At 38.8% G+C, this 15,714-nt stretch overlaps 1 protein-coding gene across 14 annotated transcripts in view; it reads right to left on the reverse strand.

Moving 5' to 3' along the window:
- Positions 1–15,714, reverse strand: part of col12a1b (collagen, type XII, alpha 1b) — a 243,441-nt gene that overhangs the window by 105,080 nt on the left and 122,647 nt on the right. For all 14 annotated transcript variants that reach the window (XM_087298610.1, XM_087298613.1, XM_087298609.1 and 11 more), the window contains 14 exons: positions 15,457–15,586; positions 15,072–15,211; positions 11,228–11,357; positions 10,999–11,138; positions 9,158–9,287; positions 8,902–9,041; positions 7,996–8,125; positions 7,350–7,489; positions 7,131–7,263; positions 6,864–7,003; positions 6,646–6,775; positions 6,428–6,567; positions 6,211–6,340; positions 1,937–2,079 (listed from right to left, as the gene is read on the reverse strand). In XM_087298610.1, coding sequence (XP_087154736.1) covers positions 1,937–2,079; positions 6,211–6,340; positions 6,428–6,567; positions 6,646–6,775; positions 6,864–7,003; positions 7,131–7,263; positions 7,350–7,489; positions 7,996–8,125; positions 8,902–9,041; positions 9,158–9,287; positions 10,999–11,138; positions 11,228–11,357; positions 15,072–15,211; positions 15,457–15,586 — 1,896 coding nt within the window. The remainder of the gene's footprint in view (positions 1–1,936; positions 2,080–6,210; positions 6,341–6,427; positions 6,568–6,645; positions 6,776–6,863; positions 7,004–7,130; positions 7,264–7,349; positions 7,490–7,995; positions 8,126–8,901; positions 9,042–9,157; positions 9,288–10,998; positions 11,139–11,227; positions 11,358–15,071; positions 15,212–15,456; positions 15,587–15,714) is intronic.

Below are 15,714 nucleotides of genomic sequence, written 5' to 3' on the forward strand. Positions count from 1 at the left end.
ATAGTGCAACTAGCGCATGCGCACTGAGTTGTTCATGATTAACCTGGATGCACGAGCGCAGCAGCTGTGTTCAGGGAGTGCAATGGCTCTTGACATCAACAAAACAAAAAAATTTACAAGAATTTTAGTGTATTTCCATTGCAAAACACGAGAACTGAAACACAATGTCAAAAGTTTTGAAAAAAAAACATAAAAAATCTAATTTTAGGCTGCAGATATTAATTAATTCATTTTCCTTTGGCTTAGTCCCTTATTTATCAAGGGTCGCCACAGTGGAATGAACCACCAACTACTGTATTAAAGCATTTGTTTTACTTAGGCAACATAGGAAGAACATGCAAAACCCACACAGAAATGCCAACTGGCCGAGCCGAGACTCGAACCAGTGACCTTCTTGCTGTCAGGCAACCACTGAGCCACCGTGCCACCAAGGCTGCAGACATTTAAAAGAAATCCCTGTAAAATCTTGGAGGGACTGTATTGCAAACACTAGATGCCAAATAGTAAAAAGGTAAGTGCTAAACATTTTGGAAAGTAACTTTAATAATGACGAAACTAACTTAAAATACTGTGACGGTAGCAAAAAACAAAGAGTAGTTTACAGTTGTTCAGTCATGAGCTACTTTGTCCATTAGGCAGCGATGGATCTTGAAGAAAACTCTCTCAATAAACAAACACATCATCCTGCAATATTCATCTCCTCTTTCTTTCTCTGAAGGACTATTGGAAAGTCTAGTGAATCAAATCAGACGGTTTGTTGTAGCAATGAACTTGTTCAAATAAATAGATTCGCAGATTCACATGAGTCATTCCCCAGTAGGGTTGACAAGAGCCATTTTCCTTGCTGTAGTTTAATAAATATTTAGTTCAATACTGCTGTTTATCATTATGCTTTCAATCCATTGTCTTTGTTTCGGGTTTATTAGCTGAATTTAGTTTACATTAGCGTGTTGGAGGTAATCGAGGTCCTCATCCTTTTTATTATTATTTGACCTAATAATTATTTGAAATGTGTTAGCTCTAATTATATTTTCAATGTGTCTAGCTACTGTTTATATTGAAACAATGTAGAGTTGCTGACTACTTTTTTAAAGAAACGGCTTAACTCGAGGTTAATTATTAGATGCTTCCCTTCTGATTAGATGGACTGTGTTCAAACCTGTAAAGTGAAACTCTCTTTATATGCAGTTCTTCTGTGTCTTTTAAATATTGCCATTGTTGTGGTTGCTTTTTGTGATTCATTTGAGTATTGTTTATAGTTTGAATTTGTATTTTTATTGGTATAAGCTTTTAACAATCTGTGTAAGGGACCACCAACAGGGTAAATCTCTTCGGGGTAATTTGGGTATATTTATGTTCATGGGGAATATTGATTAATAAAGTCATCTGGAACAGCAAAGAAATCATTCTTGCAGGACTCCCAGAGTTCATCAAGTCTTTGGGTTCACCTTCAATGCCCCCTCCATCTTACCTCAGACATGCTCAATAACATTCATGTCTGGAGACTGGGCTGGCCAATCCTGGAGCAGCTTGACATTCTTTGCTTTCAGGAACTTTGATGTGGAGGCTGAAGTATGAGAAGGAGCACTATCCTGCTGAAGAACTTGCCCTCTCCTGTGGTTTGTAGTGTAATGGGCAGCACAAATGCCTTGATACCTCAGGCTGTAATTTGTCAGTTCAGCCTAAATAGATCAATAAATATTTTTGCCTCATTCTGCTGTTTTTATAAAGGAAAGGGGCTACTATGTGTCCCGCCCTGTCTTCATGTTCCAGTTAAGATTGCGTAAAATTTCAGATAATTTTGAGTCGCAATTAATCCCAGAAAGTATTCGCATTTCCCAGCACTAATTTAATATGTCAATTTTAAGCAGTTTGGCATGAAAGTGTCCCCTAAATACACGAATGTAAATATATTGCATATTTGTGCGTCACTCACAGACTCAAGAGGTCGAATCCCAGTCAGCGGGGCGTAGGCAACCCTGTACTGCTGCACCTGGCCTGAGGCGGGTTCCCAGCGCACATTCAGACTGTTGGGAGTTGGGTTATAGACCTTGATGTTCCGTGGTGGAAGTCTTGGAACTGTGAAAGAGGGAGAGGACATGTTAAAAGAGAAGCAGAGTGAGAACAGGGAATTTGGAGACGAGCAGAGGAAGTCAGACAGCTCACGGAGCAGTTTAAACAGGAGGAAGCTCAGTAAAGTTCAGGAATGAATGCTGAGCCAAGCATTCGGCAGAGGCTCAGACGGGTTTTATGGTGAGAAAGTGCCAAAAAGGAAAGGCAGGTGGTGGGGGGTATTTAGGGTTGATGCTGAAACTGCTTAAAATGGTTTTTAAACCAAAGCAGATGTGACTATTACTATAGAAATCAGTAAAAAAAGAAATCTGCAACAAGAGAGAACGTAATTTATTTTAGTGCATGAGTACAAAATTTAAAATGCACTAATCCAGTAGTTTTCTTCATGTATGCAACAGTAGCTATGTTTATATCCAAATACACAAATTAAATGTATGCGCAAAACTGGAATATCACATACAACATTTGCGAATAAAGCCTCGTTTCTATCCAATGAGTCAAAGAGAACAAACTTGAATGAGAAAACGGTGAGAAGTTTAGCATAATATTTTAGTCAGTTTGACTGACACAAGTTGAGATGACTACAAAAGTTCCAACCCAGGCTCATTGTGGAAATGTAGCCCTGCGGACGTTTCTGCGGACCGCGAAATAGGTCCCTGGAGGTACGTATTCGAGCAGTTTTTGTTTTCGCCGTTCGCGCCTCGCGTGAAAAGCCGCCGGATCGGCCGACCCGGCCGACCCGGCTGCCCTCCTCTTCCTCCTCCTCCTTCCCAAAACCCAAGCGACGGTTTGCAAAAGCCATCCAGAAAAAAAAAAAAAAAGCAAAAGGCCTCGTCTTCGATTTCGACCTCGTTTTCGGATCCTGCCTCGTTCTCGCCCTTGTTTTTTGGATTATATTTTTCATCTTACCTGATTTCTTGAACCGCTGTTTCCCGGACTCAATCCCGGTCGTCCCCGCGGCCGGCTCCTCCTCCTCCGGGGCCTCCGCTCCGCCGACGTAACGCTGTGAGCTAAGCGGACAAACTTGTTGCATCAGGAAAGCCCTCCACTCGGAGGCGAGCCGTCGGCCGGCGAGGGCGAAGAGGAGGAGTGGAGCAGCGCCACACCGCCCCGCAGCGTTCGCTCGAGAAAAACTATACGCACCGTACGTACCTCCAGCCACATAAAACGTGGTCTCCAGAAACGTCCGCGGGGCTACGTTTCCAGAATGAGCTTGGGTTGAAAAGTTCAGTTGATTTAACTCAAAATGTAAAACAGCAAGCAGGGCTCGAAATTAGCCTATTTGCTTGGTAGCACCGGTGCTCCTTACTTTAAAAATCTAGACGCATCAGCCAAAATTTTGTCGCACACACCAGTTATAAACACCGTTACTACAAGTTTTATACAAACATATTTACTGCATTTGAAATGAACACTAATCAAAACTAAAAAGCAAAAAAATATATATGCATGTGTGAGGGAAATATGTCTCAACGAAATCCCGTTATCACAACAAAATACATATTTATAACATAACTGAGTGACTAAAAGATACACGGAACGCTCACCGGCCCTGCATGCACTGCTTGAAATGAATGAATCTGTTAACGACATAAAGGCTCCTACACACCGCAACGCTTTTCGTTTGCGTTTATTGTCAGCATTTTACGAGACGTTTTTCAGTATTTAAACCCAATCGATTTTCACTGGCGTCAAGTAGAAGAGTATGCAAAGTCACTCCTTGACGTTAGATGGCGCTACACAACTTTAAGCTTCCGACGCCCGCTTGTAACACAGAAGAAGAGGAAGAGAGGAAGTTCACACGGTTGTTGTTAAAGTTACTGGTGACTCGAACAAGCATAGATGGTTCAAGTAGCAGCTCCAGCTCTAGCGATGAAGAAATGATTATTGTTCACAGAGCAATACGCAGCTCCACGTTCATATCGCCTCTGGGCATCTTCTTCAATGTGCGCTCGCATTGACAGTTTTGCGCCTCCAAGTGCTGTTTACTGTAACTTCAGCAGCTCTGTGCGCGTGAACAAAAGTGCCAACCTAATTGGTGGAGAAGGTTTTAACGAAGCGTGTCAAATAAAAAAAAACGAGCATGAGGCGTTTTTTTTTTTTTAACCTGGTGTTTTGCGTGTTGGTGTGCACAACCACATTGTATATAGTGATGAGGCGTTAAACGTCAACGGAAAACGTGAGCAAAAAACGTCTCGGTGTGCACGGGCCTTAACTGTGCTGTTCTCACGGGTGGTGTCTGATATTGCATTGATGCTTTTGACATGAACTGTACCTTATTATATCATATGTCATGTAATAGCAATACCAGCCTTTTCATGAGTAGCGATATTAGTTTACTCAGTGCAAGCCCGTTTGCGATGGTGTACGTGGTGTTAAATTTTACATATAGCTGCCACTCGCATGGCAGACAGCATCTGGATCTGAATATGAAGGATTAAACAGAAGCTCTCGTGCTAGATGTGGCAAACAGTTACCTAAAAATTCCATCCCACAGACTTTTCATAGCGGACTTGAAGCCAACGGAAGTCTTTTATCCACTCTTGGAAAAGTGTAGATAGTGGATTACATTCAGCACATGATCACTACTAAGATCATTGTCATTATTTGTAAATTTAGACGGTTTCTAAAACAAAATCTGTCAGTGTTATTTTCATTCTCGTCTTTAGTGCGTTACATTTTTGCGGTAGTAGCTTTCCCTGTCATCCCAAGCCACAAGTGATGACTGAGTGATGGACAGCTGATATCAACCAATCCATTCGCGTTCACTTCTAGAGCATTTGGGTCAATAAGAGGAGCGTGAAGGTGGGGCAAGCATTAAGCCCCATTCACACGGGGCTTCAGCGTTAACGCTTGACTGAAGGCGTGTCTGAATCGATCGTCATAGCAGCATCAGCCAATGAAATTCAGTCAGCAATAGGCCACTGTCTAGCTGGTGTATTTGCATACTGCGATCTGATTGGCAGACGCTTCCGTCAGCGCTTGAAAAGTTGAGCTAGTCCCAACTTCTGCAGCGAGCAACGAATGAAGCGGTGCTGATGGATCCACAATGCTGTACGGCAACGCCTGACGTAACCCATTCAAAGTGAATGGGAAGCATTGACGCTGACGCCCCATGTGAATGGGGTGTTACGAACTTGGCTTTGTTTACTGCAGCAAGTTGACATGACAACTGTTTAAAAACCATTCCTGGGCACTGCGTTTCGTGTTTCAAGTGCAAAGATGCATTCTGCTTTAATGTCTCCTGAATCCGTGCATGTGATGAACATTTTGCAGTGAAAACTGGTCGCACACAACAATTTTATGCACTCACACAAATGCTCCCAAATATATTTTGAGATCGCATAGATAAAATTTCGGGTGCATATGCGACCACATTGGTCGCAATTTCAAGCCCTGGCAAGGTATGTCCAGACACAAGTCCTGTCTTGTCTCGTATGTAGTGATTAGCTTGAGTATTCTCAGGTCGAGCACTCATTTTCTGTCATTGTATTTGTCTTTGTATGAGTGCAGTCACGGCGGCACTTGGACTATGCGTGTTTGGGCATGATCAGGATGTGCACTGTAGGTGTCCGCAAGATTTTAGCTCCAACTTAACTCAACACACCTGCAAGGATGTTTCTAGAAAGCCTAGTAAGAGCTTGATTAGCTAGCCCAGGTGTGTCTGATTGGGGTTGGAACTAATCTTTGCAGGACACACCAGCACTCCAGACTGAGTTTGGACATGCCTAATCTAGTCCCGCCCTCCTTGCTTACCCATTATAAGTTTACACAGTTCACCTGTTTGTTTGTTAATTCTTTCTCTTTATAGTCGCCTCTTGTCTACTCGTTATCCAGTTGTGTCTTGTGCTGTTCTGTCCAGCCCTGATCCCTGCCAGCCTGCGCAGTCAAGTTTGTTTGTTTGTTAATGTTTTGTTACCTTTTATTTTTAGTATAAAATCCCATATTATTTACTGCACTTGAGTCCTCGCTCTCATTCCCTTCCTGAAACCGTGACAAGATGTTGTCATAGCGTATGCAATATTCCAAAATGCACATGCAATAGGTGGATGAAAGCATCGCTATTGTTGCATGCTAATTCTGAGCTTATATTCCGCATTCATTCAAGCATGCATATAATTTCCAAGCACAACTTACGAGTCTTTCCCTTTTCAGACTGACGGAGACCCTCCCCCTCCGGGTAAACAGGAACCACCGTCACTGTGTAGACTGTGTCTGACAGAAGGTTCCTCAATATGGTGTTAGTGGTGCCTCCAGAAACTTGCTCCTGTTGATGTGTGAAGTTGAAATGGTTATAGAAGATCATAGGTTGTCAAGAATTACAGTAGAGCTTCTTCTGTTGAGCGTCTCCTACCATGTCCTCTGCACCACCAGATGCTGGAACGTAGAAGATTCTGTACTGTCGGACGTTTCCCTCCGCAGGCTCCCAGCGCACCTTCAGTGAGCTGGTTGTGGGATCGGTGACCTGCAAGTTCTTCACTCCACCCAGAGGCTCTGAAAATTGGTAAAACTGAAATGAAGTATCTTGCATGCTAACGAATTACATTCAAAGTGTTGACTAGAGGTACACACTTGTTTTTCCATTCGCTGACTGTTTCTTTCCTTCAGCATCTGCATATACAGGTACTACAGTGACCTTGTACTCCGTATTTGGTTGCAGGTTTCTCAGAATAGTATTGGTGGACATTCCAGACACTTGGGTCTGTAGAGTACATCAGTGTGAGCACATATTACTTAGCAACTAACTCATTAAAATGACAATTTGAGATGATTAAGATTTAGCTCATTACCTGGCCTGCAGCACCTCCGGCAACAGGAACATAAATGACATTGTATTGGCGAACATCCCCATCTGCAGCATCCCATCTCACTCTCAAAGAGTTGACAGTCGGGTCAGTCACCTGAAGGTTCTTCACACTTCCCAAAGGTTCTGCGTCAATATAAAAAACATACCTGAACACACATAACCTGTGCATAAATGTAGTCTGTGATCCCTCAGAAGTACAGTAGATCAGTTCTCCATCTAAAATGTAGAAGTTGCAAAGGACTGCACTCACTTGTCTTTCCATTCTCTGACTGACGTTTTCCTTCCACATCATTTTCATACATGGGCAACAATGTGACCTTGTACATGGTGTTCGCGTTGAGATTACGTAGGACGGTACTTGTCGTGCCACCGGACACTAGTTCCTGTTCACAGCAAATCAGAAAAGAGGCTCACATAATGTGGAAGGACCTTAATATAAGCCATTAGAAGTTAGTTCTTCAGATCCTACCATCATCTCAGCATCTCCTGGTTGCGGGACGTAGAACACTTTGTAATTGCGTGGGTTTCCGTCGGCATGCTCCCATCGCACATTTAGGGTGCTGCTGGTGGGATCGGTAACCTGAAGGTTGCGAACTCCACCCAGTGGTTCTAAAAACAAAGATACTCAGTCACTGTTAAAGAAGTAATTGCCAGTAGTTATGTTTATCTGAAAATGTATTACACTGTGGCAAGGAGCACAACTCGCTCCTTTAGGAAATGAGATTGCATTAAATTTGACTGGTTTAATCCACGTTATGTCCAAAACACACCCATAACATTTTTAAAAGAATGAGGACACTATCAATATTGGACACTACAACATTGGTGAAGTTTTTTTTTTCCCTCTCCGCTGTCGCCACTGGCTTGCATGATTCAGGATCTGTAAAGCTACCCATCAATGAATTTGCTCTTCAGTGTTTGGACTCTCAGTAATGACTTCAAACCACACTGAACTGAGCTAAACTGAACTGAGCTTAAACACTAAAAACTGAACTACCCTGATCCAGTTACTATGACCATTTATGTGAAGCTGCTTTGACACAATCTACATTGTAAAAGCGCCATACAAATAAAGCTGAATTGAATTGAAAAAAAAAAATTAACTATGAACTCACTTGTTTTTCCATTTTCTGAAAGAGATTTTCCCTCCATTTCGTGATACACCGGCACCAAAGTAACAGTATAGGTTGTGTCGGGCTCCAAATTCTTCAGAACAGTGGAGGTGGTGGTTCCAGGGACTTGATCCTACTCAGACACAATGAACGGTAAATAAAACATGTTCTAAAAGAGCAGTATTTTAGCTAAACAAAAATACACAAGCATGACATCATTTAGTGCAATTCAAGTTTTAATAAACAAATACATGATATGGTAGGTCCTGCAAATTAGCTTAGTGTTTAACAAATGGAATTTCAAGAGTTCACACTTAGCAGATGATTGATTATAAAGCTTGTGTGGCATGTTGTCCCTGGAGAGAGCCCTGAGCTCAATAGATCCTCAAGCCTGGGGCTCCCTCCCATTGCAAAGCGATAGGGGAGTTTGAGCTCAGGTAGAACTCGAGAACTCCCCTGCTGTAGAAGCTAATAAACATATAGAGATAACTACTTGCTAAGTGCTTGTCTATGGTGCTGATTTGGTTTAGTCAATTAAATTAAGTTGCATGTTTTTGGACGGTGGGAGGAAACCAGGGGACCTGGGGAAAACCCAAGCGAGCATGGGTAGAACGTGCAAGAAACGTCTGCTGGTTTTGATGATGACCAGAACCAACGATGTTCTTGCTGTAAGGCAACAGTGCTAACCACTGGGCCACCATGCCACCCATCTAGAAAGAGGAGGAGGAGTAGGGGTGGAAGGGGGATTCTTCAAAACGAAGATGTTTGTAGTATGAAACCTAGGGCTCTTATAGTGGCCTAGGAATTGTGTGGTTGGTGAATAATCAATTGGATAATGCAGGGGAAGCTGCAAGCAATCATAAGCATGTGATCCCCTCGAAATTCCTCAAAAACGTAAATCGTTCTTACCACTTCTTGATCTTGACTACCAGCAGGAACGTAAATGACTATGTATTCGCGCACATTGCCTTCTGCTGGCTCCCAGCGTACATTCAAGGTGCTGATAGTAGGATCTGTTACCTGCAGGTTCCTCACGCTACCCAAAGGTTCTAAGAAGACAACAATAGTTAAATCAACATCGTCTTTTTGCAATGCGTCCAGACATTCTTCATTTATTTATATATGATCCTTGAGTGTGAGAAAATGCTGTTTGGTAGTCACTCACTAGTCTTTCCCTTCTCAGAAAGTCGAGGTCCATCTCCTTCAGCGTACACTGGCAAAACGGTCACTGTGTACATTGTGTCCGGCATGAGCTTCTGCAACACTAATGTCGTGGTGCTCTCGGAAACTTGTTCCTGAGTGAATATAGACACTGTAGATCAGCAAAGGAGCCTTAGTTTGTTTTAAACAATTGAGTTGCACAAAGCCTACCCATCCAAACTAAAAACTCTGTCTTTGCAGCTTGTCAAGCAAATCCCTTTCACAGTTTACTTAGGCTCCATCTAAACACCGTTGCTCCCATTTGTAAACTTTCCTAGCAGGTTTTTGCAAATAATAGGAATTCAATTAGGAGCTTCACTGCACCGCTCTCTCATCAGCAGTCCTCAAGGGAAGGCTGTGTCTATATACGTCTGTCTGCGAGCCACGTCATTCCATTCTAGAGAGTTTTCCACTGCAGAAAGTAACTTTGAGATATCAAGATATTCCATCTACAGAACAAACCACATTCACCTAAGCCCACTCAGGTGAAGAAGGCACGGGAGGAGGTAGCAGTTTGTATATTTATGTAGGCAATAATAATCTTTTACATTTTAATCCTTTATTTTTTTTGATGAAAAAAAATGTTTGTGTACTGCTGCACATCCCTGTGCATGTAATAAGCAACATGCGCTGTTTAAATAACAACAACAACTGAATTTAGACCTGGGGTCCGTTCTTCGTACCTCGCTTAAATGATCTAAGATGATTTGGCAGATCCTCGATCTTTTAATCTTGATAACTGATCTCTCGCTAATTTGGTTCTTCAAACAAGTTCGCGAATCAGATTAGAATGTCTGGATAAACTGATCTGAGATCGCTGCATGTGTTGTGAAGGACGGATCTATTGATCCTCGAAATCATGATCAGCAATGCCATGATTGGCTGACGGCACAGCAGCGTAACGACATCATCTAATTAATATTCAATTATCCATGTGAGCAAAATTACATCAAATTAGCAGTAATCGGCTTGTTAAATATGATACGCAATAACCTTCCACATTTGTTGTGAGCTGCAGGCTTTCCACTTTCATGTGTCAAGAGTATTCATCATGTATTTAAAATATTTTCTTTATTATAGTAGCTGTTTTTTAATCGGTGTAAAGAATAACTGGTTGTTTACAAAAGCGTTTTCATATTGGTAAAGGCGTCTGCAACTTTTGTGAAGCATCAAATCACTGGCATATTAACTTTCAAAACATGTTTATGACTGCATAAATGTATTATTGCTTTAAAAAAAGTCACATATTGTTTATTTCTATTATACACAATTTGTACTAAAGCGATCTAAAAAGTTCATATCAATACATTTTCTCTTTGCACCACCAGGTGGCAGTCTTTGTACTTTCATTTCGAGGGTGTAGATTGCATAAGTTTTATTAATATGTATAAATGTATTTATTTTATTAATAACTATAACTTTATATATAGTTAAAAAATATTTACCATTTTCCCAAGTGTATATAACTACTACTGTAAGAAAACATCAGAATTTGGTTCATACTTTCTGTATTATCTTTGCTTGAACTGAGTCGATCTAATCCTGTTTATATGAATTGAACCTGCTCCCGATCAGGTTTGACCTAGCAGAACTGTTGCTATGACAACAACTCTCGGATCAGCTTTGAAGAACGAAACTATCCTGGATCATGTCAAATCGTCAATATCCAAATCCAGCTAACAGACTAATCCACGTACGAAGAACGGACCCCAGCTTTTTGTTGGTCTATACCATGGTCTATTCACTGTAGATTAAAAAGATATGAACACTATAGAAAGTAACTTTGAAATATTAAGATATTCCTACCATGAGCTCAGTTCCTCCACCGGTGGGCACATATATGACTTTGTAACCCTGCACATTCCCATCAGCGGCTTCCCATGTGGCAGTGAGGGTTGTGAATGTGGGATCAATGAGACGGAGGTTCCGAACACCCCCAAGAGGCACTAGAATGAGATTGATGAAAGTTTTGAATTAGAGGTATTTTATTTGTGCATTGATATATTAATCAAACAGCTAATCTATTGACACACACATGTCTTTCCGTTCTCGGACTGGCGTCTGCCCTCTGTGGCGGGATAGACTGGAACCACAGACACAGTGTATACAGTATCAGGCTGCAGGTTACGTAGAACTATGGTATTCTGGGGTCCAGGTACTGTTTCCTATTTACAAAAAGAGAAAATCGTCATTGTATTTTAGAAACAGATCAGCTTGTGTGTGAGGTTAAGTCCAACATCTACAGAACAATACACATTCACCAAAGCCCACTGAGGTGAAGGAGGCATGGAAGGAAGTAACGGTTTTTATACTCATGTAGACAATAGCCCCTTTCACACAGTGATACCGGTAAATATCCAGAAAATTTCCGGAACGACTTTACCGGTATATTTAAAAAAGCACTGTTCACACAGGTGAGGACGTTACGGAAATTTTCCGGAAAAGAGCATTCACACATCCATTCCAAAATACCGATAAATTCTGACATCATTCACCACAAATGAGCTTTAAACGGCTGCGCTTGTATTTGTAAACATTTGACTAAATTACAAACTCTGTGGATGATCAATATTGCGAACAACTTTCGCAGGATCACTTTCGCATGTCGAGATGTTCATAATATGTGCGTGTGCAGGCGCTCACAGGCTGTTTCACAGGCACATGCAAAGCTTGAAGGTAAACAAACAACGGCTTATCATAAGCATCTCATCGATGATTATTTACACAGTTGGCATAAAGAAGAACATATAAACGTGATCTGACTAACTTCTAGCAGCTAAATGTGTCTGGAAAAATATTCAAAGGCTTTTATTCTTACAAACCGCGCGGACGTAAATGCGTCTGACTGTTGTGATTGGCTAAAGCAGACGTCTCACGTCAGAATTTCGTTCTAGACGTGCACGCGCTTATTACGGCAATCTTCCATCTGCATTCACACAGCGCAGCATTCCGGCAAATTGCGGGTAATGTTACAACTTCTCTTTCCGGAAAATAGCCAGAACGAATTTACCGGTATTTTCAAAAAGGACCTGTTCACACATACAACCTTTCCCGGAAAATTGCCGGCAATTTTCCGGAAAGGTCTGTATGTGTGAAAGGGGCTAATATTCAACATTTACATTTGAATTCTTTTATGTTTTGAATGTAAAGATGTATTTGTGCTGCTGCGCATCCCTGTGTGTGTAATATGCAAAATGTACATGCGTAGAATTATAGTACACATAGAATTATGGTATTTTGGGCTCCTTAGTGTATTGGTAACTTAGTGGACTACAATCAAAATCCTTACAATAATTTTAAAATATGAGTGAATCTACAGCTGAAGTCAGAATTATTAGCCCCCTAAATTATTAGACCGTTTGTTTATTTTTTCCCTAATTTCTGTTTAATGGAGAGAAGATTTTTTCAGCACATTTCTAAACATAATAGTTTTAATAACTCATTTCTAATAACTGATTTATTTAATCTTTGCCATGATGACTGTAAATAATATTTTACTATATATTTTTCAAGACACTTCTATACAGCTTAAAGTGACATTTAAAGGCTTAACTAGGTTAATTAAGTTAACTAGGCAGGTTAGGGGAATTAGGCTACTTATTGTATAACGATGGTTTGTTCTGTAGATTATTGAGAAAAAAATATAGCTTAAAGGGGCTAATAATTTTGTCCCTAAAATGGTTTTAAAAAAAATTAAAACTGCTTTTATTCTAGCCGAAATAAAACAAATAAGACTTTCTCCAGAAGAAAAAATATTATCAGAAATACTGTGAAAATTTCCTTGCTCTGTTAAACATCATTTGAAAAATATTTTTTTTAAAAAAGGCAAGAAAAAAACCCGAAGGGGGCTAATAATTCTGACTTCAACTGAATATGATATATGTGACCCTGCACCACAAAACCATGTCTTATTGTCAAAAATACATTATATGGGTAAAAAAAAAAACAAAAGTTTTCTTTTGTGTCAAAAATCATTAGAATATTAAGTAAATATTATGTACATATTTAGTCAATCTCCAATTGTTAATATATAAAAACTAGTAACATGCATTTAAGAACTTAATTTTGACAACTTTGCATGTTTTTCTCAGTATTTACTTTTCTGACTCCAAATATTCAAATAGTTTTATTTTTTAATCCTGATAAAGTATACATCACTGGAAAGCTACAGTTGAAGTCAGAATTATTAGCCCCCCTTTGATTTTTATTATTTTTTTTCATATTTCCCAAATTATTAAAACAGAGCAAGGAAATTTTCACAGTATGTCTAATAATGTTTTTTTTCTTCCGGAGAAAGTCTTAATTGTTTTATTTCAGCTAGAGGGAAAGCAGTTTTTAATATTCTAAAAAACATTTTCAAGGTCAAAATTATTAGCCCCTTTGAGGTATATATTTTTTCGATAGTCTACAGAACAAACCATTGTTATACAATAACTTGCCTAATTGCCCTAACCTGCCTAATTAACCTAGTTAAGCCTTTAAATATCACTTTAAGCTGTATAGAAGTGTCTTTAAAAATGTCTAATAATATATTATTTACTGTCATCAAAATAAATCAGTGATTAGAAATGAGTTATTAAAACTATTATGGTTAGAAATGTTGAAAAAATATTCTCTCTGTTAAACAGAAATTGAGAGAAAAAAACAGGGGGGCTAAAACTTCTGACTTTAACTGTACATCACAGGAAAGCTTATTTATTCAAATATAATTTATAAATACAATAAATAAAAACAATATTTAAATAACGCATGCATCTCGATTTCCAACAAATGTATAGTTATGACTGGTTTTGTGGTTCATGGTCACTTATTACAACACAAAAAGAACTATATTTCACAACAATTAGTTTTGTGTTATAATAATAGGAGATTCATGCTGAGTTAATATATATATATATATATATATATATATATATATATATATATATATATATATATATATATATATATATATATATACACACCCTTTAGGATTTCACAATTCAGCGATCGTTGAATCAAATGCAAAATCAAGCAATATTTGATAGAGATCAATGGTTTTCGATGGCAAAAAATGTATAATGATTTAAGATGTGTAATTTCGTATATATTTTCACAGCAAAACAATAAAATAAAAATGAATAAAATAAAAATAAAAAATAAATAAATAAAAAAATGAAATAAAAAATAAAATAAAATAAAATAAAATTTAAATTAAATTAAATTAAATTAAATTAAATTAAATTAAATTAAATTAAATTAAATTAAATTAAATTAAATTAAATTAAATTAAATTAAATTAAATTAAATTAAATTAAATTAAAATGGTAATGCAGTGGTCTGCCTCAAAGCAAAAAAAGTCGCTGATTTGAGCCTCGGTTGAGTCAGTTGGTGTTTCTGTGTGGAGTTTGCATGTTCTCCCAATGTTGGCGTGGGTTTCCTCCGGGTGCTCCGGGTTCCCCCACAGTCCAAACACATGCGCTATAGTTGAATTGTATAAGCTAAATTGTTCATTGTGAATGAGTGTATATGGATGTTTCCCAGTAATGGGTTGCAGCTGGAAGGTCATCCGCTGTGTAAAATATGTGCTGGATAAGTTGCAACCTCTGCTTTAAAAAGGGACTAAGCCAAAAAGAAAATGATTAAATTAAAATAAAATAAAATAAAATGAAATAAAATAAAATAAAATAAAATAAAATAAAATAAAATAAAATAAAATAAAATAAAATAAAATAAAATAAAATAAAATAAAATTAAATTAAATTAAATTAAATTAAATTAAATTAAATTAAATTAAAACTCACCACAAAAATGCTAAATTCTGACCTGGAGGGACTGATATGACAAATATGTATTTTGTTTTTTAAGTGTAATGTAATCTAATATTATGTGAGCCTCACCATGGCTTCGGTTCCTCCAGCTGCAGGGACGAAAAAGATCTTATACTGGCGCACGGCTCCATCCGCCGGGTCCCATTTGACATTCAGAGAGGTCATGGTTGGATCGGTAACCCTGAGGTTCTTCACACCACCCAGAGCCCCTGTAAAGAAGATTTTAATTTTACTGTTTTGGCATCAAGCATATGAAGCATTATCCAGACACCGCTTTCAGATCAAAGATTCTCTAACATTCTCACACAAATTAAAACCACTGGCTCAATTTTTTTAATGGCTCATAACACTCTCTACAAGTACGAGATACAGACAGAAACCCCAAAAGGGAGTCGTTTAGTTTATTTTTCAGGATATCGCATGTGAGATACCAACGTTTCAGAGATAAACTCACTTGTTTTTCCATTCTCAGACATTCGCTGGCCTTCTCCTTCAGCATAAACAGGAATTAAGGTCACAGTGTAAAGTGTGTCAGACTGAAGGCCTCTCAGGACGGTGTTGGTTGTTGCTCCTGATACCTGCTCCTATTTTCATGAAAGCACATATATACAGTTGAAATCAAAATTATTCGCCCACCTGTGAATTTCTTTTCTTTTTTCCAATATTTCCAAAATGTTTAACAGATTCAGGAAATTTTTACAGTATTTCCAAT

The sequence above is a fragment of the Danio rerio genome, chromosome 20 (assembly GCF_052040795.2).
Source record: "Danio rerio strain M-AB ecotype USA chromosome 20, GRCz13ab, whole genome shotgun sequence".
Classification (NCBI taxonomy): Eukaryota; Metazoa; Chordata; class Actinopteri; order Cypriniformes; family Danionidae; genus Danio; species Danio rerio.